This window comes from Podarcis melisellensis, assembly GCF_964234715.1.
Source record: "Podarcis melisellensis genome assembly, chromosome: 8".
Lineage (NCBI taxonomy): Eukaryota > Metazoa > Chordata > Lepidosauria > Squamata > Lacertidae > Podarcis > Podarcis melisellensis.
This window is the reverse complement of record NC_138540.1, coordinates 41,031,636-41,055,277: the sequence shown is the minus strand read 5'-3', so window position 1 is coordinate 41,055,277 and position 23,642 is coordinate 41,031,636. Positions and strand designations below refer to the sequence as shown.

Genomic DNA, 23,642 nt, shown 5'->3' with positions numbered 1-23,642 from the left:
TTCTTTGATGATGATGGCGCTGGTTGGTGCTGAGTCACAAAAGGACCCAGACAATGCAATCAAGGATGGAGTAGTGCCAATGTTGGGGGAGCAAGGACTGTAGGCTCATCTATGGGGGGGTCTCACAGCAAGCATGAAGATGTGGGAGGAGGTAAAATGTTCTTGTTCCTCTTTACAGAATGATGTCCAAGAAGGGTTCAGGTTAGTGCCAGGTAACAGTTGGCATGAGGAGAATGAAGTCAAGCCAGCCTAAGGGCTTTGACTTGTAAATGAAGTGGGTTGGGGAGGAGAGTTGCTACTCCTTTTGTTTTGAGAGATGCCATTTTGGATGAGATTGAGGCAGCCTGGACACTACACAGGCAGCAGGATGTGGGGGTAGGATCCTGAAGTGGTAGAATGAATGGTACCACTTCAGGCTGCAAGTAGGAGATAACATTTGTGAAAGCCCCTCTGCAAGTAAGAACACAAACACATCAAGGAGAAAGGTTCTATCCCAATCTCCTTTCTGATCTGCCAATTTTTTATATGCAGGGACAGGTTTTTTTTAATGTCAGGGACCATTCAGAAATGTGATTCCCTACCTGCAGCAAAAAGTAGCACATTCCCCTGTATTACCCCATTACCACTTCATTCTGCTGCACATTTACAATCATCTTCAGGCTTTGGTCCTGGAAGCAAGTACTGCAGAAATTGGTGGAATTTCTTCTCAGAAAATATGCCAAGAATCAGGCACTTAGTTCAAAAGAACAGTCAGTCAGATAATGCCTGCCTCTTCCCCACCCTCATTTCTCTGTCCCTAATCCCATCCACTAACTAGATTGGATAAAAAGTCCAACATCCCACAAGTTCTCATTTTTATTTTTTATTTCTAACACACCCTACATTTACAGCACAAGCTTTTCTCCAAAGAATCCTGGGAACTGTAATTTGTAAAGGTTGCTATGAATTATTGCTCTGTGAGGGAAACACTGCAGTTCCCAGGATTTGTTGGGGGAGGCCGCTTTAAATGTATGGTGTGGACATGACCTAAGCATTTATACATTCTGTTCTTCATTGGATATTTCAGTATCAGAGTGTGAGACAATTAAATAACTAATAATTCAAATCTACAGAAAAAAAATATCAATATACACAAATTACAGAATCCATAAAAACAAGGCCAATAAATAGGAAACAAATTAACAGCACTATCATAAAACAAACAAAGCTAAAGTTCAATGAGGACAATTAGAATGTCATGTTCGTAGAACCAGATCAGCAGGTCTTGCTTGATATGTTTGTTTTCTGAATGGGAAACTAATTAGCATGGCTTCTGTGAAATTCTAATAATTCCTATATTTGCATATATATGCATAAATCAGCACATGCAGATTTGTAGCATGCCTCTGTACCTGTTTAGCATCACAGTTATTTGGGGGAGGTTTTAGCCTGGAAGCACCCATGTTATTGATCCTTAACCTGTTCTGGATCTCTCTCTGTCTTCTTCATCAATTGGGTAAGCCCTCTATAATATCTGTAGCACAAAGAACCCTCTTGAAACACTGTAGGGGGTGGGGAATAAGTGTACAACTTACTTTGATTTCAGAGGAGATCTGCTGGAAATGAATGACAATTAGATTTAAAATAGATCTGTGGGGGAAGAGAAGTCAATCAATGGCTATTAGTCACAACAGCTAAATGGAGTGTCCACATTCAGAGAGAGTCTTCCTAGGGGGAAGCAACAAGGGAGGAAGGCTGTTCCCTTCATGGCTTGCTTATGGGTTCCTTGAAGTAGCTAAGCCAGTGCCTGGCAATGCAATTGTTAGAGCAGGGAACCTGTGACCCTTTAGATGCTGCTGGACTACAACTCCCATCATCACTGATGGCCCTCAGTCTGATCTTGTAAGGTGTTCATGTTCTGATTGGCTGCTGGTTTTTGGCAAAGAGCTAGCAAATGGCAAGATAAAAGATTGCTTGTTCTATATAGGGGTTTTTTCCCTAATTTCATAGGAACGTGCTTTATCCCAAGTCAGACCATTGGTCCACATATCTCAGCATTGTCTATAACTGTGAGCAACAATCCAAGATTTCAGGCAGGGGACATTTCCCTAGCGATGCCAGGAACCAAACCTGGGACCTTCTGCATGCAAAGCATATGCTCTACCCTTGAGCTACACCTGTCTCCTTTTCCATTCTTAATATTTGTATTTTTCCTTAGCAGCTCATGTTCATAAAAATATAGATGGTAGCAAGGTCAAAGAACCCAAGCCCAGCTTCCAGGAACAGAGCCAGCATATGTATGGAAACATTCAACCTTCAACATCGGGTAAACCAACAAAGAAGCCTGTGCCACATCCCATGCAAGTAGAAGGTGAGGAAGGGAGAACAGTGGGTCATAGTGACAGCAATGGCATATCTCATTTGCATGTTCTCAGTAGTCCTTTGTAGATACAGTAGTACCTCGGGTTAAGTACTTAATTCGTTCTGGAGGTCCGTTCTTAAACTGTTCTTAACTTGAAGCACCACTTTAGTTAATGGGGCCTCCTGCTGCCGCCGTGCCGCCGGAGCCAGATTTCTATTCTTATCCTGAAGCAAAGTTCTTAACCTGAAGCACTATTTCTGGGTTAGCAGAGTGTGTAACTTGAAGCATATGTAACCTGAAGCGTATGTAACCCGAGGTACCACTGTGTACATAGTGAAGCCATGCATCTAGCAACATAGGCTATAAGGGTATTTTTTCTAACCCACCTTATCTCGAGGGTTTGGAGTCTGCAACAGTATTTTAAAAAAACCAACAAAAAAACCCATGAGAAATGGTTACTATTTCTTTAAAAAATTATACCCTGCTTTTTACTGAAAGATTCTCAAGGCGGTTTGCAGTAGAGTGCAATAATACCCAGCCCTCCCCCCATCAACCCAGCAGCACTTTGCCCGTTGGCCAGAGTGCTACCCACTTAATTCCAAGGGCAAATGCAGTTGGAGCCTCCTGGGAAGGAGGGAGGGGTGAAGCACAAAGATACTCTGCAGCTGCTCCTTCTCTGGCCCAGTCTTCACCTTACTGGGGCAATCTTTCTGGGAGGGCAGAGGTGCAGCCTGCCACTTCCCCTTTGTTCCCTGGCCGATGGCAGAGACAAAATCATATTTCCCTTCAGCTCTGCAGTCCTGGTGCAACTATTATTCTTCATCATTAGGGCATCACCTCACCTCCAGTTATATGGGTTGTCAATGTCACTCTTCAGCTGGAAATGAAGCAAACTAAATTTATTGAGGCCTTGGTAGCAGTGGTGCAGTGGTACATTTTGAAGAACTAGAGCTCATCATGACAGCCCCCGGTATCCAAGGAAGGGCCAAGAAGTATTACTGTTTAAACTGCTAGCATGAAGTCAGAACACCATCAAAGAAATGTGTTTCCAGCCTCTTGATTATATTCCTCATTCTCTGACTTCCTCATTGACCTACATTGAGAGTGATCAGGAGTAAGCCAGGTGAGAGTGGGATCATACCAAGTTAACCTGCTCCTGCCTTGGAGGGAACAAACACAGCAGGTCTTAACTAGACTTATCACACTTAGGATCCGATAGGAGGTTTCATGTCAGAAGCTGAGTCTTCCTGCAGATTTCGGCCTTGGCAGCTCTTTTTGAAAATGAAATACTAAGTTCTGTCTTAGATAATTGCTGCATCCCTTTGATATTAGGAAGGTCCATACCCCAGCCCAGTATGCAGCACTTTGATATTTCCTTCTTTCCTTGCAGTATCTACTGATAAACTTGCCAAGAAGAAAAGGCTTATTCCTAAGATCATTGTGACTGGGCCCTCGGAGGAAGTGCTGTTGAACAGTTATACTGATGAAATCCCCGAAACAAAAACCATCCGGGACACTGAAGACTTTGGCGCGTATAGTGTACACACGAAGCCCAGCACTGTAGACGCTTATAGAACCAGCAGAGATCAGTGAGTGCACAGTGGAGAGTCAACAGCACTCAGTGTGATGGATACCATCTAGGGAAGCTAGCAGCCCAGTCCTGGATCCCCCCCTCAATAAATGGGAATCCCACCACAATGAATCCTTTCATGGTTTCACTTTCCCCACCTCCCACATTTGGAGGTGGAGGAAGAGGAGGAGGAGGAGGAAGGGCAAAGCTTAGCCAAATATAAATGAGGTTGATGATGGATGTTCATTTCCAAATAAATATGTTTGGTAAATGTTTTAAGATTCCCAGTCAATAATGGACCAGTATCTTCATGGGTGATTAGTATTGTTGGAGCAGGGGAAACATCTCAGCCATACCTGCACTCCTAGAAAGGAAGGTCCAGGCAAAATATGTCATGAAGGGTTTGGGAGATCCATTGGATTACACCTGGAAGAGGGTATAGTGTAGTTATAAGGTGCAATCCACTCTGAGCATATTCTGTGGAAGTTGCTGAAGCCTTTGTTAAATTCCCCACATCTTCCTCCAACTAGCCTAACTACGTGTAACTGCTATAATCACATAGGCTCCACATGTACTATACATTAAAAACAGTATCATATCACTTTAAACTGTCATGGCTTCCTCCAAATAATCCTGAAAACTGTAGTTTGTTAAGGGTGCTGAGAATCATTAGGAGATCCCTATTTCCCTCCCAAAGCTACAATAGTTCTCTGGAAAGAGGGATTGGCTGTTGAGTTTCCCCACAAACAGGTGGGTGGCCACTGTCTGTAGGAACAGGATGCTGGACTAGAGGGGCCACTGGCCTGATCCAGAAGGCTCTTAAATCCTTATATTAAACTACTATGAAAATTATATCTGTGATAGAACCTTCACACTGCACACTGACCACAGTATATGAAATCCTTTCATCACACCCACAACTCATCAGATAAGGCGTGGGCAGCATCACCCTGCTCTCATGTGAAGGTGAAGCACAGAAGGGAGAGCTTTGATGAAGGGGCATTTGGCACAAAAAGGGAACACATCTTATTATGTCTGGAAGACACAATGGTGCAAAAGGAACCCCCACTTCTCTAACTGGAGATGCAAGAGTAAGGCACCTTAAGTGTAGGGAGGGAGAGAACTATTCATTTATTTATTTTATCACTTTTATGTACAAACTTTCAGCCAAGACAGTTTGCAATTTAAAATATTAGAATAAATGCTACAAAATATATTCAGGCCAACATCATACAGTACAGAGTAAGCGTGCACTGTGGGTGTGGCTATGAAACCCAACACGCAGAAAAGTGCCTGTTGCACCAGTGAAAGCAATACTGGGGAGTACACTCTGTGAATGGCAGCTACAGCCATTGCTATTTCTGGTGAAATGCTTCCTGGCCCCTCTTGCCTTGCCAGGATCACAGGCTTGGTCAAATGGAGCAGAGAGTAGCCACTTAGGATTGCAACACATAATGTTCCACTGCAACTCCTTGCATGGCCTAGATGACTATCGCCACAGTGACTGTAGTCTCGATCCTGACAGGTGCATCTTTCTGACAGGTGCATCTCTCCTTGTAGACATTGGATGGTTGGAGGAGAATGAAAGCCCAGGTGGGCTAAAGCATCACATTCTTCCTAACGCCATCTACCAATTGCAAAGCATCTAAACTCCGGCTCTGTATTTTGCTGTATATTACCTTATGTACACCTTTAGTATTAAAGTTTTGGGGTGTTTTTTAGAAGGCTAATAATAATAATAATAATAATAATAATAATAATAATAATAATAATACATAGCTGTCAAGCATCCCTTATTTGGAGGGACAGTCCCTTATCCCAGCGCCATGTCCCGCTGCTGTCCCTTATTGATGGATGTCCCTTAAATTTCCCGGGTTTCAAAGGAAGCAGCTCCTCTCCCTCCCTCCCTGCCAGCCAGGGAGGAGGGAGGCTCCAACTGTTGCTTGGCTGCCCGGCCCACCCCCCTCCGGCCTCCTCTCACCAGCTTCGGCCCCTGGGAACCCCTCCCCGCCGGGACCAGTGGGAGCCTCGGGCCCTTCCGCCACCACCCTCCTTGCAGCCGCAGAACTGAGCGTCTCTGCCTGGGGCCTCCCCTCTGCACGTCACCGCCGCTCCCACTCCCGCTAGGCCATACTGCAGCTGTGCCACCGAAGGACCCGAATGAAATGGGCAGACTGGCATGGTCTATGAATTGATGAGGAGCCTTGAGAGGAGAGCGAGGGCAACCATAGAGAAAGCAGTTCAGAGAGAGGAGGAAGAGGAGGAGGCGGAGGCGCGGGCATGTGTTCCAAGGGCTACAAGGGAAGGACCGCAAGCGCTTCTCCCATAGATTTGTAGTGGTAGACTAGCATAGATGGTCTGATCTGCGGGTTTACTTCAAGTGCTATTTCCCCCCCCCTTCCTCCTGCCCCACCTGATGGAACTGAGAGCTGCAGATGGACCACGAGAGAAAAGATACAGAACTGCAGCAGCATCTTCGTAGCTTGGACTTTGTTTTGCGTGAAAAGTGGTTGCTGCTTGTAGTTATTTAATTGCAGTGTTTCATCAGCTGGTGTCTTGAGCAGCAACCTCTGGAAACGAAGGGCTAAAAACCGGCGCTGCTCTCCAAAATTATCTGGTCCCTTTTAACTGATTGACTAAAATCCCTTATTTTGGCTGCTGGTCCCTTATTTTCAAGGCTGCTGGTCCCTTATTTTCAAATCTGTAAGTTGACAGCTATGAATAACAACAACAATAACAATAATTGTAATTTTGGAACTTGTTATTTATGTTCTGTAAGCCACTTAGAACGCTATGCAGAAAAAATGATAATTTAGAAAAGGTGTGTTCCCCCCTCTTCAATCTAATCTAGGAGGACTGGATCCTTCCTTTCTCTCCCCCTCGTCCAATTTTCGTACCCCCGTTTTCCCGCTCGGGGCAAAGGGCTCGCATAGCAACCGTTGCTAGGGGCTCTGTGCGGAAGTTCATACTGTAATTGTACGGAAGTGGCTTGAGCATGCGCAGTGGCTGTGGGCAAAGTAGAAGTTCGCTCTGCTTCGGCCATGACGGAGGCGGGTTCGGCTGAGCCGGAGTCAGAGACTTTGCGGCTGAAGCGGCTCCGAGGCGGCGGCGGCGGTGGCGGCTTCTTCACGGTACCTCAAGGACACAGGGTAAGTGGAACCACAACTCCCAGGAGACTTTGCGGCGGAAGAGTTGCCCCGCCCCTCTTGTGTGTTTGCAGGGCGGACGGGGCTGGGGGTGTGCAGGGTTTTTATTCTCTGGCGTTTGCAAATCCTACATTGAAACATCCGCGGAAGAGCTGCGGCTTGTGCGTGTATTAAGCCCTGAACGTGCAAATATTGCTTGTGCAAATGTGGCCTTGGCACATGCTAATGGGGCTGACTGTGGGTCGTGAGATTATTTGCCCCGAGCATATTTTATCGATACTGAAACCATGCGCGACTTTCATTCCACGTAGACATAATTTCCATAGAATTATAGAATTGTAGAGTTGGAAGAGACCCTGAGGATCATCTAGTCCAATGCAATGCAGGAATATGCAGCTGTCCCATACAGGGATCGAACCTGCAACCTTGGCATTGAAGACATTGCTAAATCCTATGCTTACTTACCCAGGAGGGATAAGTGGGTAAGGTGTGATTTACTTCCAAGTGGATGTGTATGAGGTTGCTCTGCATGGCTATATATATGTCAGTTATATGTGCAGTTACTGCATAACACTGAAAAGTATTATTCAGCTGTGCTATTATTGTTATTTTCTTCTCACTCTTGGGGATTTTTTTATTGAAAAGCAGGTTTAAAAATTTCTACCATTTTACATTATATAACAATAAAAAGTTGTGCAAAGAAGCAGAAATAATATTATTCACCATCTTCCAGTTGTAAGGAGACGCCTGGGAATGATGTAATGATCTTTGTTTATATGACCAGGATCCTCAGCAGCATCTCCTCAGGAATCAAGCAGGGACTTAGTTCTGTGACCCATCTGTTGTTTCAGCTGGGAAGATGTCGGAGTGTGAAGGAATTCGAGAAACTCAATCGTATTGGAGAAGGGACCTACGGCATTGTGTGTGAGTGCTGCCACATGAACCATTCAAGAACTGGTGCTGTGTGTGACCCAAGACAATCTGGAACACAGGGGGTGGCCCCAGAGCTTGTTAAGGTCCTGTCTGTTCCTTGATGCTATGACTTAAGCAGGTGTAGTTGGAATGCAAAATCTCAGCTCCCTGATCTTGGCCATGCACACACCCTCTCCAGCTCTCTTTGAAATCTCTCCAGCGATAATAGATGTACATTTTTCAGGCATAAATATCATTGATGACATTTTCACACTATATGATTTAGGACAATGGTAATCCCAGGTGGAAAAGCAAGAAAGGAGGTGGGAAAGTGGCTTGTGTAAAGCCACTTTGATGAGAGGCAACTTTTGAGTTGGCACTTGAGTCCAGGAGCGCTCCCAGCTCTACGTCAGCTTGTCTGGGGGAGTGGAAGGTGGAGAGTGGCTTCCCCAGGCACAGAACTCTGATTGCATTGCCATTACAGATCGTGCCCGGGACACCCAAACAGATGAGATTGTGGCACTGAAGAAGGTGCGGATGGACAAAGAGAAAGATGGTGAGCAGAATGGGAGAGCTCTGAGGCATCCCTGCTGGTCTTGGCTCAATGAAATATACTTTGTTTTTAGTCTTGCCCACTGTCGTCTTAATGTGCTACTTCTCCCTGTAGGGATTCCCATCAGCAGCCTACGAGAGATCACCTTGTTGCTGAAGCTCCAGCACCCCAACATTGTGGAGCTGAAAGAAGTGGTGGTGGGGAATCACTTGGAGAGGTACTGACCAGGCCCTTCCTGTCCCCATAACCTTTCCTCTACCTCAAGCAGGAGGCTTTTCGTTCCTGTCCCCCAAAGCTGCCATTTTATGTCACCCAAGATGGGGAGCTGGATCTTGCCAGTGGTCAAGAGCTTTACCTCCCTCACTGCTCCCATGGGCCAAGTTTGACAAGTGGACCTGTCAAAACACCTGACACTGTAATAGCATCTTCCTTTGCTCATGCTGTTTGAAACTAGAACTGCACAGGCAAAAAGCACAGCACTTTGCAAGTTCTGGCAATCAGCTGATAGGTGGCACTTGAAAAGCACAGGACTTTGTAGGCACTGACCATAAGATGATTAGCAGAAGTTGCAAAGGCACAGGACCTTGGTGCAAATTGTATCTTTACCTGCCCTATAGGTAGCTGCCCCAGTTGGCGTTGTGGGACGAGTCTTATTCAACCTGTATGTCAGAGGTTCCCCACTGCAGTTACATCAGCTATTCTTGAATGCCGAGGCTGGCTTATATAATCTTTAAAAAAAAATAAAAAATACAAACTATAAAAATACAAAACTTTGCACACAAAGCAGGATGGAGGTTAGCAGGAATAAAGGAGGCTGGGGGTGGAGGGTTGCTTTGTTTCTGAAAGCAAAGCATGGTTTCCAAGGCATTGTGGCCTCCAGAATATGACTCAAGCAGTCAAGAGCCTGTCTTTTAAACCACTTCTTTCTGCTCAGCTCTGGCCTCTTGGGTAGATAGATCTCCAACTACAGAAAAGAAAACATGTGTGTTTGTCCTGCAGCATTTTCCTTGTGATGGGTTACTGTGAGCAGGACCTCGCCAGCCTCCTGGAGAACATGCAGGCTCCCTTCTCTGAAGCTCAGGTGAGATGGGGAAAGTAGCAGCCTTGTGTTGATTGTTCAGATCACTGTCTTCATCAGAATGAAAGAGATGTCATAAAAAGCTGCAGTTTGTTGAACCCAAGGCACGGTTGTGACCAAATTTGAGATGGAAGAAAGACAAGAAGGTGCTTTTTAGAAGTAAAGCATGAACAAAAGAATCAAAATATGTAGGTGTTCAGATAAAGCAGGAGTAGCCTGGTTGGTTAATTTGGGCTGAGGTATTTGGGCATCATCCATATCATAGGAAGCTGCCGTATATTGAGACAGACCATTGGCCCATAAGGTAAAGTATGCTTTAGGTCAGTTCAATAAGACTAATCCTTTCAGCTTCTTGTGTTGCCTTTCTGTGGATCTTTGAACCCCAGAGCAGAATATGGCACAAAACAAAGTAACGTGTGTTTTATGCAAGAGAGATGACTTCTTAATGATGCCCCATTAATTTGCTCCAACCCATTGCAGGTGAAGTGTATCATTCTCCAGGTTCTCAAGGGCCTTCAGTACCTGCATGAAAACTTCATAATCCACAGGTGAGAGAAGAGCAGGGACTGGGCATTTGACTGGAGCTAGGATCAATATATAGCTTGCAGGCCTGCTACTATCTGTGTCAGTGTGGGAGAGAGGCTGCTTAAGGGAGCAGGATTTGGGGAAGGGCTGCACTTGGTTTTGTCTGTCCCCTGGTGAACCTCTCTTTCCTCCAACAACAGGGACCTGAAGGTATCCAACTTGCTCATGACTGACAAAGGCTGTGTAAAGACGGGTGAGTGTTTGGCCAACATCTGGCCTCCCTTGATGACTTCCACCATCACAGGCACATACCTGCTTGGTCTGTAATGCAGTTGGACCTGCCCTTTGACCTTGAGTGTCTCCTATTTTCTTGCAGCGGACTTTGGGTTGGCTCGTGCTTACAGGGTCCCCCTGAAGCCCATGACTCCCAAAGTTGTCACACTCTGGTGAGTAGACTCTGAGCATCCCTTGACTAATCAACACTCCTGCACAATCACTACCTTTGAGCGAGGGGGTAGTTAAGGAGGAAAGGGGCTTTGCTTTCACAGATAGGCTGCTTCCTTATGGTTTTGGTACCAAACCAACTCAAAATAATTGCCTGGCACGGCAATGGAGCTCATAGAAAGAAGACTCCACACCTTCCTGACATGTATACTTAGGAAATGTGATTGAGACCAGAGCCAAAGTAGGACAAGAGTTCATGCTCTTGACACATATAGGGGCCTCATTCAGCAAGCAGTGTGCTGGTGCCCACTGCTCAGAATTATGCACTTTCCTCCTCCACATCTCCTATAGCATTGTGGAAGGAAAAAACAGCATCTGGCTTGCCATTATCTGCAGACCTGGACTCATGGGTCAGGCACAAACTTTGGCTTCCACTTGTGGTTTGTTTGGAGAGAAACAAATCACAAGCCTTGGTTCAGAACACACCAAGCCAAGGCTTAGGGCTTGTTGCTCCTAGAGCTGCCAGCAGTAGACGAGGAACAAAGCAGCACTTTAGAGCAGCAGCATGTTAACAAGAGGTTTCTTTTAACTAAGGTTTAATGTGACGAGGGAAGCAGGTGGGCAACCTGCAGGATGTGCAGTCTTTCCCTGTGTCCCACCGTTGGTCGCTCAGGGCCCTCGTTATCACTTGGCTGCCTGTGACAGGCTGAAGGGAGATTCACTGCCCTTATGCTTGGGAGCAGGAACATGTGCAAAGGGGATCAATGAGATTCTGTTTGTGCATCTTCTGCCTCTTGTGTGAGAAAGAGGAGGGAGGGTGCGTGTGTGTGATTTCCCCTCCCCCACCGCCACCCCAATACCAAGTGCAGCCCTCAGGGAGAAAAGGGTTTGGGGCTTTTGCAACAGGAAAAGACCCCTCTTTTTCCGATTAAGGAAACGCCCATTGTCTGCTGAATTCAAATTACAGAATTCCAGCCCCTCAATGCACCAGCCGTTGTGAGCTGACATCGACCTTCCCTGGAACACTTTCTCCCCTCTTTTCCAGGTACCGAGCCCCTGAGCTGCTTCTGGGGACAATAACACAGACCACCGCCATAGATATGTGGTGAGGGAAGAAGACGTCTCTTTTCCTCCATCCCCCACGCATTAGGAGGACAGAAAGGAAAAATGCATCTTTTGAGGCCTGGATTCATGCCTCTGTGGACAAATTGGTTTTTCCTAGGCCTGAGAGGGTGGAGGGAATAGCTGCTAGCCTCTCCGTGTTAACTGTGAGTCTTCCCTGCAGGGCGGTGGGTTGCATCCTGGCAGAGCTGCTGGCTCATAAGCCGTTGCTACCTGGGAGCTCTGAGATCCAGCAGATAGACATGATTGTGCAGCTTCTGGGCACGCCCAATGAGACCATCTGGCCAGTGAGTACTCCCCAGACCTCATCCCACCTCTGCTTTGTTGCTCCCTCCTGCTGCTTGGGTTTTGCCCCTTTGTGCCGCCTCTTATGTGGCCTTCCCTTAGGGCTGCAGCACTGAAGGTGGTGGAAAGGTCCTCTGGCCCAATATCATATGCAAAGGCATGGCTGCTTACCTGCAGTCCGACCCCCATCAACCCATGCAATGCAGGCTGCAGTAAGATACGAGGAGATCAGGTGCACTGTTGAGAGGCTGTAGCATTAGATCAGGGATGGGGGACATCAGGCCCTGAGGATCAAATATACTCCTCCAAGTCTCTCTATCTGGCCCTTAAGAGTTTCCCCAGCCACACCCACTTTCCCCAGGCCACACCCTTCACCAGCTCTGCTTTGCACATTCCTTGAATTTTAGCTGGCTGAAATGGGTCCTTGAACTCTGATGATGCCTTCCTGTCTGGATGGATAGAAAGTAGTGTGAGTGTATGTAGGAACTAGCTTACAGTACAATATAATGGTAAAATCAACATTTGGTGGTCTTAGCATGTGCCGCTTCCCCCCTCCCCCCCACATCCCTGATTATCCCTTCTTTAGATGGCTCCTGCAAGCAAGTTAAGCCATATGTTAGAGGCAAATGCTCTATTTAGTGCCTTTGTGTCCTTCTCACCTCCAGGGCTTCTCCAAGCTGCCACTGGTGAGCCAGTACACCCTGCGCAAGCAGCCGTACAATAACCTGAAGCACAAGTTCCCTTGGCTGTCGGAGGCTGGCCTTCGCCTCCTCAACTTCCTCTTTATGTACGATCCCAAGAAAAGGTAACTGGGCCCAGGCTGGGAAAGAGGCCGGCGTTGTTGCGATGCGCCTGCCTTTTGGAATTCTGTTTTGCCATTCTGATCGGTGCCCAGACAGGTAGAGTTAGAAAAAGGCAACTAAAATTTAGCCAGGGCAAAAGTGTTTTCTCCATCCCCAGTCAAAATACAGAAGCTCTCAGGGTCATCCATCTAAACCAATCAGCAGCAAGGTTATGAGAGAGACAAAAGCAGCAGATTTACATGCAGTGGAGTGCTCCTGCAGCTTTCCAAAGGAATGAATTAACTTGGTGGAGGACAGAGCAGTTGAAAGCAGATCATGCAGGTTCAGAGACAGCGTAGGGGGATGACCTACAGCAGGTAGTCACAGCAGGAAATCGAAATCCTGTGCAGGATGGATTGGACCCTGCGTGTAATTTTAGTGCAACTGTACAAGGCACAGGTTCCTGGATGTGAGCCCTTCCTTGCCCGGGAGAGACTAGCTGCATCCCTGAATAAATGAGCTAGCTATAAGGTGGGTGCCTGCTTGCTTGTCTTCGATTGCTCCTGTGATATCCTCTGGCCAGAGCCCTTGGCTTGGCAGAGGCACATTCAGGAATGAAGAGTGGAGCCGCTGCAGAACAGCCTTCCTAAGCCAGAAATTTGGGGTGGAATAGAGGGATAAGCAAGTGAAAGGTGAATTCATCCCTTGCTTTCATGTCTCTTCCTCTTCAGAGCGACAGCTGGTGACTGCCTGGAGAGCTCCTACTTCAAGGAGAAGCCTTTGCGTAAGTCTCTTGTGGCTTCCTTTCCCCACACTCAGGGCTGCCGCCACAACCTGATTCATCTTCTCCCTCCTTTTCCAGCCTGTGAGCCAGAGCTCATGCCAACCTTCCCGCACCATCGCAACAAGAGGGCTGCCCCCAGTGTAGAGTGCACAGGCAAGCGCAGTCGGCCCTGAGGATGCACACTGCTCCTGGTAAGGACGGGTGAGGGCTGGAGCAAAGTGCACTTAACAACAGTGGAAGCTGCCTTACACCAAGCCACACCATTGGTCCATCTAGCTCAGTGTTGTCTACTCTACACTGATTGGCAGCAGCTTTCCAGAGTTTTCAGGCAGAGCTGTCTCCCAGCTCTACCTCCAGACACCAGGAATAGAACCCGGGGCATTTTCTACCACTCAGGTATGGTCCTCCCCTTAGTTGAGTAGATGGCTTACTGGTCTCCTGATCATAATAAATAAAAAGATGAAAAAATATTTTTAAATAATTCCAGTGGCACTGTTAAGATCAACTAAATATAAGCTTTCAAGGTATGAGCTGTTGTGTGTAATACACACTTTGTCAGATACCGTACTCTGAAGCAGAGGTCACTTCAACCTTATAATAATGCCATTGTTATGTGAGGTGATTGACAGGTAGGTGGCCACGTTTGACAGATGCACAGCTTTGCAGGAGCTACCAATCAGCTAGTCAACACTGCCTGCAAACCCCATTTCAGCCTGGCCATGTCTGTACGTACCTGACACCAGATGCGATATATGATGTCAGGTGCAATGCAGGTGACTGTGGCTTCGTCAGGTGTGGAGGCTTGGCCTGATTAGACCCGTGAACTGGGGGTTCCCCACCACTAACCTAGAAATGTAGCCAGCTAGGAGTCTCATGAAGGTGAAGCTGCTCCACTATTCTCTGCTGTTTAAGTCTCCCATGTGCTTTCACACAGCTATGACCACAGGAAGCTGAAAGCAGAGTGCGGATGTTGTGGCCCATGGGCCAACTTTGGCCTTCTGTGCTGCTCCTAGCAAACCATGCCCACCTGCTCCACACCTGAAGCAGCTGCCAATATGGCTTCAAAGGAACAATAGGGTGTTAAAAGAAGCTACTGATTGTTCCTTTGCTGAAGCAAGGTGTGCTCCAGCCACCCATTAGCTGATGAATGGTAGGAGTATGACATGCACTGGGATCAGGAAGCAGGTTGCACTGAAGCCCTTGCTAAAACAAAAGGGGCATATGAATAGCATGAAGTCTTTGAAAACACCTTTGAAATACTGGATCCTGAAAGCAGCAGCAAATGATGCTTAGGGAAGATTCAGGGAGGTTTTTAAGCAGAGACCACCGATGCCCTAGAAGGGGGTTTCCTGCACTGGGACTAGATAACCTTTCCAGCCCCTCCCAACTCCATGGTTGCAGAATTGCTATTGCCTGAGTGCAAAAAAAACAAATCTGAAACAATTGCGGCACTGTGGTGCTTCTGTTTCTCTTTCAAAGGGCAGAGCTTGAAGAGAGGCAGTGCTGGTTGCTGCCAGCGGCGTCGGGGCAAAGAGCCAGGAGCCTACAGAGGGTGTCGTGACAGCTCCCACCTTCTTCATAGGAATCAGGTGCCCCTGCTGGGAGACACTGATTACCAACTGGGAGCTGGTTTGCCAAGCTGCACCGAAGCTCCTGAATTATCAGCTCGACTCTCCCATGATGGAAAGCGCAGGGCCGAATAATAGCCCCTTATCCCGCCCCTTATTTGCGGGCAAAACCCAAGACTGAACCAGGACTGTGTCTCAATAAAGTCTTTTGCCGCTGCTGTCTTTGAGTAGTGTGCCTGGAGGGTGAATACTAAAGCTGCTGTGAGCCTTAGAAGGACTGGGAGGGTGGGGAGGGAGATGCCAGTTCCCTAGGAGGCAGCCTTATATATAGTGGAGGGAAGTTCCTAGGCAGCAACAGCAGCATCTTTGCATTTAGAGGTGCCCAGGCGCCTTTAACTCCCACACTGTTTTGCATCCCTGCCTGCATGCACTGCTTGTTCTGTGCGTCAAGCTCTGCTTAGCAACTTATCGTGGGTGGGTGTTTGGAAGATCAGGGACTTCAACCTCTTCGCATCTCTGTTGTAGCAAACACATAAGTATATATCCCTTCTTGGTCCAGTGAGCTTTTGAAGGCCTTCCTTTCTGATTCAGAGGTGGAAATGGTAGTGGCTCTAGAGCACAGCAGCATATTCAAGCTCTTCTCCACTGCTGACAGTGGACAGTCAAGTAGCAGCAGCAGCAGCAAACGAGGGCTCAAGCAGAATCCTTTTGCTAGAGCTGTGATATTGCTTTGCTTTGTGTAGGGAAACAGAAAATAGTGCTTGAAGCACCTTTAGGAGGCCAAAGTTATGCCAGAAGCATCAAAAAGAGAACTGACCAGTTACACCTGCCTCCTGACTTTTGTGCAAGAGCCAAAGTGACACTGGGAAGACTAGATGGCCAAGGAAGAAAGTGGGAGGGAAGTTTTCAGAACAGCCTTGAAAACAACTACTGTAATAGATAAGTGCATCTTTTACTTCTGGAAGTGCTTGTTTTTAATGATCAGAAAATTCTGATCGGTTAACTCCATCCATGATACGTATGCAGCTGCTTTATACTAAGCCAAACAGCTAGCAGTAGTTTCAATTTTTCCAGACCTGGGAGCCAGCTATAATCCAAGCAAATTTTCGGAAATGAAATTCTTAATATTTTACCATATATTTCTATGGTGGTAGCATGATTTCCCACTCCATGGGACAAATCACCTGTCAATCATCTAATGTCATTACGCTTTCAGCAGGGAGTAGCTGCTGAGTCCAGTTGGCCACAGAAAACTTGGTTGTGCAGCTGTGTACCTGCCCCATATATGACCTCACATATGACGGCAGGTGGGCGTGGTTTGAGAAAAATGGAAACCCTGAGCCAAACGGAGACCTAGTCCAGGCCAAATTTGACCAAAGAGCCAGAGGTTCCAAAGCCCTAGGCTAGTGGATCCTAGCCCACCAGCTGAAGACCAATGATCTAGCCTAATATTGTCTATTTGCCAGGGTGTCTGGCAGAGAGAAGTTGCTACCCAGTCCTTTTAAATCATTGCTGCTCAGACCCCTGAGCTACGTAGTCCCCAACTGGGTTCCTACCAGTGAGGATTCAAACTCTGGAACTCAACTACCCACGCTACTGGGAGGTGGGGGAAGGGAGAAAAGAAATCCAGAGAACAAAGGAAATTACACTTCTGTTTATTTTGCACCTCTGATTCTGTAAGCCACCAGGGAGATGCTGAGTGCCTCTGAGGGCTTGGGAACAGCTCTGCCCTTGCCTAGTAGCAGGAGACTCAAACCCAGCATTAAGGCTTTTCTGGCACTGTCTCAGCCTCCAGTGGAGAGCCACAAGGATTCAGGAAAAGGTATAAACAAGGAGAGGCAACCTCCACCCCCTCCGGTAATCTCAGCCCATCTTCTCCCATGGCAGCTGCCTATAGTAGCTTCCCCCCAAACCTTGGTGCCCTCCAGATGTCTTCCACTACAGTTCCCATCAGCCCCAGCATTCTAATGCTCTGCTGGCTGCAGATGGTGGGAACTGTAGTGCAAAACAACTGGATGGCACCCAGTTGGGGAAACACTGCCCTGCATCCTTTGGAATATACACAGAGGGAGCAGATGAGCATCATGTAAAACTTCATTGTGCCCTGATATTACAAAAGATGGATTCTGGCAGAGGGGTGTGTGTGTCCTTCTAACATGTCGATTGACTTGCCATTTCTTGTCAGCCAGCTGGAACCACTTTCAGATGCAGCAGTGCCCCCTCAAATGCTCAGTGGAAAGGATGAGGGAAGTGGAGGGGAGAGAATCTCACCTGTCCAGCAAACACTACTGCGGGAGACTGTTTAGGACTGGATCCCCGCCCCCCCCCTGACAAATTTGTTCACCCAAATCCTCAAAATATTTAGGATTCGAGAAAAGTCCTTTTGGCAGGGGAAAGAGAATGTATGCTGAAAAGTGAGTGTCTGGCTGTTTTTTCCTCTGAAACAAAAATAAGGGAAAGTGTTTTTCAGAAAATCGAGAGGGAAGTCCTGGGAGAGGGGGGACGAAAAGCAAGGCTGTGTATGCGGTTCTAGATGAAGCCTCAGAACTGCAGAGGAGGCAGCTTTTCTGTCCAAGGTCCGGTTGATGCCCTGGTGGGTTCTCCCAGCGTGCGCTATTGCCAGACTCCCGGCAGCCCCTCGTGCAGCAGCTTGTCCACCTCTGTCCTCTGCAGCCAGAGGCGCTGCTGCTTCTCACTTTGCAGCTCTTCCATGTGGTGGCTGCTTCGGCAGACTTGTGCTCCGTCGCAGCTGCCGCCATGCAGCAACCTGCAGGTGTTGCAGCAGGAGGCCGGGAGGGTGCCCGGGCGCATGCACGAATGCAGGTGATAGCGCGGCGGCTCTGTCGGGGACATCCCCGCACCCAGCACCGAAGCTCGGTGCATCCCCGTGGGGCTCAGCTGGGGGCTCCTTGGCTGCCTTGCTGAGGGAGAGGCTGGGCTGCTGCCCCGGTGGAGCTGGGGGCCGCCAGGGCTGTCGTAGTGAGGGCTGGGAGACAAGAAGCGGCTTCCCGGAGGCGTGGGGTAGTCCGTTTCCGTAGTTCTGCTGAGCTCCCGCCGCAGGGAGATAAAGGAGAAGGAGGTCTCCAGATCGGGGCCCTCCGAGGCTGGGATCCCGTTGCCGTACGGTGGCTCCTCCGGGCCCAGCACCCACATCTTGCTCCTGTTCTCCGCAAGCCCCTGCGGAGTCTGGAAGTGCTGCTCTCTGCTCCGCAACCGGGGGCTGCTGCGCTCGCAGAGTGGGATGGGGTGCTGCTGCTGCTGCGATGACAATGGCAACCTAGGTCCCAAAGGGTCGCCATACGGGCCCTGCCCTTCCGGACTCTCCCTGTACAGGTCTATCGCATCAGCTGGCTCCACACGGAAATCTCTGCCCCTAGGCCACCGCACCAGGCTCTGCAACTTGGCCACACAGTTCTCTAGGCTGCCTTTGGCTTCCCTGCGGGCCTGGAGAAGGTCTTCAGGTGAAGCGGCATAGGGCTCCAGCTCCCGCACGATCTTCCCCAGGATCTCGCACTCGACCCTGGCTGCAAAAAAGCAGCAGGCTGCAGCGAGGAGGCTGGCACTTGGGGGCAGCTGGGCGATGACCAGGTGGAGGCTGTCTCTTGGGATGTAGCCCAGCCGGCGGAAACTCCTGGTGATGTCGGCCTCAGGCAGGACTCCCTGGAGGACGTGCACGTAAACACCTGAGAAGGTCTGTAGAGAAAGACACAGCAGTTAGTGCCCTGCATTGCTCGACACACAAATTTAATACTGTTACTTATTTACAGCATTTGCTGACCGCTTGGTTACAAAGCAATTTACACAGCCATCGATAAAACAATCCAGTGTTCAAAATAATACAAGATTGTAGCCAATGCTAGTCTTACTCAGAGCAGACCCACTGAAGTAAATGAACATGACTACCTTAAGTTCATTAATTTCAGTAGCTCTTCTGTGAATATGACTAGTTTTGGATACAACTCACAGTGTTTCAAGCACACAAAAACCACAAGTTTGTTTGTTTGTTTGTTCAGTGACTAGGCATGATACACAGCACTAATATTATCTTTGTATTATGCATGAGGTTATACATGCTGCCCAGCTGTCATTGACCGGTTAATAGGGCCTTCTCTGTGGTGGCTCCCTGTTTGCAGAATAGGGGTGAAGCACATTTGTCTCTCTGGTTATTAACTTTCAGGAGGAACTTAAGAACATTCCTGTTTACCCTGGCATCTGATGGCTTAAAGATACAGTTACTGAAAACGAGTATGAAATTTATCCATGCCATGAAATTAGCAGCTGTGGGAGTATGTGACAGCTTCTTTTTTTTTAAAGGAAGTTTTAAATTTGTTTTTATTTTAGATTTTATTGTATTGTTTCTGCCATTTTGCTATTTGCTGCCCTGGGCTCCTTTAGGAGGAAAGGCAAGGACAGAAATTTAATCAAGAATAATGATTCCTTCAGTTCTCTGGAAGAGAAGCAGACTCAGGATTTCAGCTGTAAATATTACTACTCTGACCGAGACAGGAAACAATCAGGAAACTGAGGAAAAGGTGCTGAGAGGCTAGGTAAACCTCTGCACGCCAATGAATGGAAGGTGGTTGGTTTTATTTTTATACATTGCACATCTGTATGTGAGGTGAGCTGCTCTTCGCATGATTTGGAAGGAAGGAATTCAAATAAGTAAAATAAACAACTGTTTCTGTCTGCAATATAGCAGAGTCCTGTGTGGCCTCCTCCCTCTGCCCCCACAATGCCTGACTTCCCCCCCAAAATGCTCACTTTTATGGTTCCAAATTCCTTGCGCCAGGGGAAGAAGTAAAGATTGACGGCTGCCAGTTCCAGCACCTCAAAGGCCCGGCCAAGATTCTGGAGTGCCAGTCCCAGATCCAGCTGTCCTCGCAGGGCCGAGGCAAGCATGGCGAAGGTGTCCTCCCCTCTCAGGGCACTGTGAACTTCTGGATCCTCCAGCAGTTGCCGCCACATCCGCTCCTTCAGGGACGAGTCGGTGCAGATGCCAGTGTGGCCCTGGTGGAAATTGTTCTCCAAGCACTGACGGTACTTCTCCTGCAGCACCGCTCCAGGAGACATCCTGCAGTGGGAAAAGAGCAAAGCCCTGAACCTGGTCCCATTTGAAATTCTGTCAATCAAATCAGCCTATGGCTACGATTTGCCAAGCAAATGAATTCAGCCACCAAGCCCATAAAACAGAGCCTTGTATACTGCACAGGATGGTTGTTTTGATTTACAAAAGCCAGGGATGAGTTTTCCCGCTGCAAAGAAAATACCCATGCCAAATATATATATAAAATTCCGCCGCCAGAAGCCCTTTAACATAAGCTGCATTCCATAAATAGGCTGATGCAGTATGGGCAGATATTCTTCATTTGCATGTGCATTCTCACTTCTCATGTTATCTTTTCAATGCCATTTGCACATGCATGCAAAGGGTAATGTAACTGCAAGCAGGAGGTGGTGATAATGGCCAAGTGATGGGAAAGGGAATTTTAAGTGTATTGATTCATTTCAGTCATTTCTACCCTGCCTTTTAGAGGTATAAAAACCTCATGGTTTTTATATGATGATGCCCCTGGTGTATAGAGGAATGCTACTGTGACCTGACTGCTGGAGATTTTGGCAGAAAAAAAGTGTTCTCAAGATCATTACTGGTTCATCAGTGAGAATTTGGCTATTCCCTTTCTCTCATCCATCCCAAACTGTTGGCACTCACACACTTCCCCGATTGTCCTCTTGCTTTTTTCAAGCACTGATTAAGTTTCCAGCAGAGTTGCTGCACAGAGCTCTGGTGTACAAACTGACAGCTGGAATTGCAGAGGAATGACAAGTGATCATTTTGGTTAGGATGCCACTGACAATGGAACTCCCCCCATCTTCTGTGTTACTTGTTCGATTTTTATCTTCACTCTCTCCACCATCTCTACTCCAGCCTCCTGCAACCTGATGTCCTCCATATTTTTGGGACTCCCCATATACCTTGCCACTGACCATGTTGGCTGAGGCTGATGGGAGCTGTGGTCCAAAAGATCTGCTGTCCTCCAGAAGATGCTTACTCTGGAGAAACTGACAAGGTGCATGGCTGGGGGTGGTGGGGGAAGGAGGGGCAAAGTCTTGCCAATTTCACCACATTGCCTTTTAAATATGTCTCTACATTCTCCACCACTAAAGCGAAAGCAAGTCCTTGTGAGAATATCTATATCAAAATATACACACTGTATAGTATGCCAAGACTGTTCCGATTAGGAATAGAGTTAGGAAATATTTGCTTCTTCACTTCAGTTACATTCAGTTCATTGGTAGAGCATCAGCTTTGCATGCAGAAGTTCCAAGGTTCAATATCTCCAAGTAGGGATGGGAGAGACGCCCGCTTGAAACCCTGGAGAACTGCTGAATACGGTGGGACTCTGTCTGCCATCCTGAGCTCCCTGCCCTTTGGTTGCCACTCTGTGGCTTCCGCCTCTTTCCCTCCACATGTCTGGGAGCCAAAAAAGGCAGCCAGTCACCACAGCCACGGCTCAGAGAGGGTGGAAGAGAGCCACCCTGGGGACCATGAGCCAGGGAGGGGACAGCCCCTGCCCCAAAACAAGTTGTTGGCACTTCTTTGCCAACACTTGCTACGTTCATGGCTTCTGAGTATGTGGCTGTCTTCTGGAAGAAGCCCTGCTGTTAGTGCATAGCGCCATAGACAACAATACATAGTTGTCAACCCAGTTCCTGAACTAACAAGGTAAGTTGCTATGGGAGCACTTTAGAATCAAAGCCCCCACAAATAGCTCTTAAAAATAACAATCCAAGCCCAACAGAGGGAGACTCTCGGAGAGTTAACCACCCACCAGATCACCAAGTGCTGAGAATGAGAGACTTGAGGGAGATAGCTTTGCTTTTGCATGTGAGGGAGGGGGGGGGGGCGCAGGAGGGCAAGTCTATGGGAGAGAGTCCTGTCACAGCCTCAAGGTGGTAGTAGGGCACACCGTAAGTGCTTCCAGTGAAAGGGGGAGAAGTTATGCTGTTACGATTATGTGGGTACTGTGGCTTTGCAGGGAAATAGGGAAAGGGACAGAATCATGGGGCAAAACTGTGGGGCATCAGCAGCGTGGGTGCCCAATACATAAATCAGTGGGAGACTGTTGGAGTAAACTATATGAAAACCCCTTAGTACTTTAGGAACCCCCTAATGGATCATGAGGGACACAGGTGGCGCTGTGGGTTAAAGCCTCAGCGCCTAGGACTTGCCGATCGAAAGGTCGGCGGTTCGAACCCCTGCTGCGGGGTGCGCTCCCGCTGCTCGGTCCCAGCGCCTGCCAACCTAGCAGTTCGAAAGCACCTCCGGGTGCAAGTAGATAAATAGGGACCGCTTACCAGCGGGAAGGTAAACGGCGTTTCCGTGTGCAGCTCTGGCTTGCCAGAGCAGCGATGTCACGCTGGCCATGTGACCCGGAAGTGTCCCCGGACAGCGCTGGCCCCTGGCCTCTTAAGTGAGATGGGCGCACAACCCCAGAGTCTGTCAAGACTGGCCCGTACGGGCAGGGGTACCTTTACCTTTACCTTTAATGGATCATGAATCATTATTTCAAAAAGTGCCTCATCCACACTAATTTCCTGTTAGTCTGCTCCGAAAGCCTTATCTTAAATTCTACCACAGCTTCTCTGGACCGTGTGCCAACATAAAGTGTGCCAGCCTTTAAGGTGCCACAAGGCGCTTCTCGTTCATGCCTGGTAGGTGCTGTACAGAAAATAAAGACACACATCGCTCCACCAGCAGGTCCAGTCTAAAAAAAAAGGGACCAGCATCAGAAGAGACCCACTGGCTCAGAAGATGCCACCATCATCCTGGCAGACTTTCAGGTGCCACAGGGCTGTTGGTCGCTGCTGCTGCTGCACTAGACAAGGAGATTTGGAGCCGGAGCGGCAGTATGCCTACCACTTGGGGGGATCCCAGGTAAAGGGCTCGTATTTGGAGGGTGGGGGTCTGTAGAAACTGAAAGAGCCCCCTCTCCATGCTCGCAAGGCGATGAAGGGAGCGCCTCTTCGTCCCGCTGGAACGTCATTGGGGAGTCAAACACCCCCGCCTCACAAGTTTCCCCCGCACGCCCCCGCAAATCCGGCCGGTTGGGATTCGAACTCGCGTCCCGCTCACCTGCCAGCGCTCGCTCGCTAGCTCCTTGGCCCCCTTCTCTCGGTCTCTCGCTCTCTTTCCCTTTTGGGCTCGCTCCTGTCACTTCCGGTTCTTCTTTGCCCCGCCCTTCCCGAGAGGAGATTACGTCAAGTCTCAGGAGCCGGCCGTTAACCTTTTCCTTGCTGCACTGAAGGATTTGTGTGTTTTTTTTAAAAAAAAAAATCTTAAAGGAACGAGTTAAAAAAAAACTTTTAAAAATCATAATTATAATAGAACACAAAAAAGAATGTTATAATATCATTGGCAGGTATTGCAAGTCAATGTTTGTGTATTTCAGACAAAGGTCCCAGTTATATTTAATTTGTTTATTGCTGTCCCTTTCAAGAGGAGGGCTAAATCATTTTTTAAAAAAGAGAGCT

At 48.0% G+C, this 23,642-nt stretch overlaps 3 protein-coding genes across 9 annotated transcripts; 2 read left to right on the top strand and 1 right to left on the bottom strand.

Moving 5' to 3' along the window:
* The first annotated feature begins 27 nt into the window (after nucleotides 1-27).
* SPATA33 (spermatogenesis associated 33) lies at nucleotides 28-4,039 on the top strand. Of its 6 annotated transcripts, none has more exons than XM_081921070.1 (3): nucleotides 28-151; nucleotides 2,201-2,350; nucleotides 3,732-4,039. In XM_081921070.1, the coding sequence occupies exons 1-3, from the start codon at nucleotides 112-114 to the stop codon at nucleotides 3,932-3,934; spliced, it is 393 nt and encodes a 130-aa protein (XP_081777196.1). In that variant the 5' UTR covers nucleotides 28-111; the 3' UTR covers nucleotides 3,935-4,039. The 6 variants fall into 6 exon arrangements, with proteins under 6 accessions (XP_081777196.1, XP_081777198.1, XP_081777195.1 ...); XM_081921072.1 differs by having other exon boundaries at nucleotides 44-201; XM_081921069.1 differs by having other exon boundaries at nucleotides 61-151; nucleotides 2,198-2,350.
* Nucleotides 4,040-6,901: 2,862 nt separating this feature from the next.
* CDK10 (cyclin dependent kinase 10) lies at nucleotides 6,902-15,328 on the top strand. The gene is made up of 14 exons (XM_081922931.1): nucleotides 6,902-7,060; nucleotides 7,909-7,981; nucleotides 8,454-8,525; nucleotides 8,637-8,739; nucleotides 9,522-9,603; nucleotides 10,081-10,148; nucleotides 10,326-10,378; nucleotides 10,502-10,571; nucleotides 11,615-11,674; nucleotides 11,855-11,978; nucleotides 12,642-12,781; nucleotides 13,490-13,542; nucleotides 13,621-13,733; nucleotides 15,022-15,328. Exons 1-13 carry the CDS (start codon nucleotides 6,953-6,955, stop codon nucleotides 13,713-13,715), a joined length of 1,101 nt encoding a protein of 366 aa, XP_081779057.1. The 5' UTR covers nucleotides 6,902-6,952; the 3' UTR covers nucleotides 13,716-13,733; nucleotides 15,022-15,328.
* A 1,421-nt stretch (nucleotides 15,329-16,749) lies between these two features.
* Nucleotides 16,750-23,332, bottom strand: SPATA2L (spermatogenesis associated 2 like). Of its 2 annotated transcripts, none has more exons than XM_081922929.1 (3): nucleotides 23,245-23,332; nucleotides 19,872-20,181; nucleotides 16,750-18,803 (listed from the first exon to the last, which is right to left on the bottom strand). In XM_081922929.1, exons 2-3 carry the CDS (start codon nucleotides 20,178-20,180, stop codon nucleotides 17,724-17,726), a joined length of 1,389 nt encoding a protein of 462 aa, XP_081779055.1. In that variant the 5' UTR covers nucleotide 20,181; nucleotides 23,245-23,332; the 3' UTR covers nucleotides 16,750-17,723. The 2 variants fall into 2 exon arrangements, with proteins under 2 accessions (XP_081779055.1, XP_081779056.1); XM_081922930.1 differs by lacking the exon at nucleotides 23,245-23,332 and adding an exon at nucleotides 23,029-23,206.
* Between the last annotated feature and the right edge of the window lie 310 nt (nucleotides 23,333-23,642).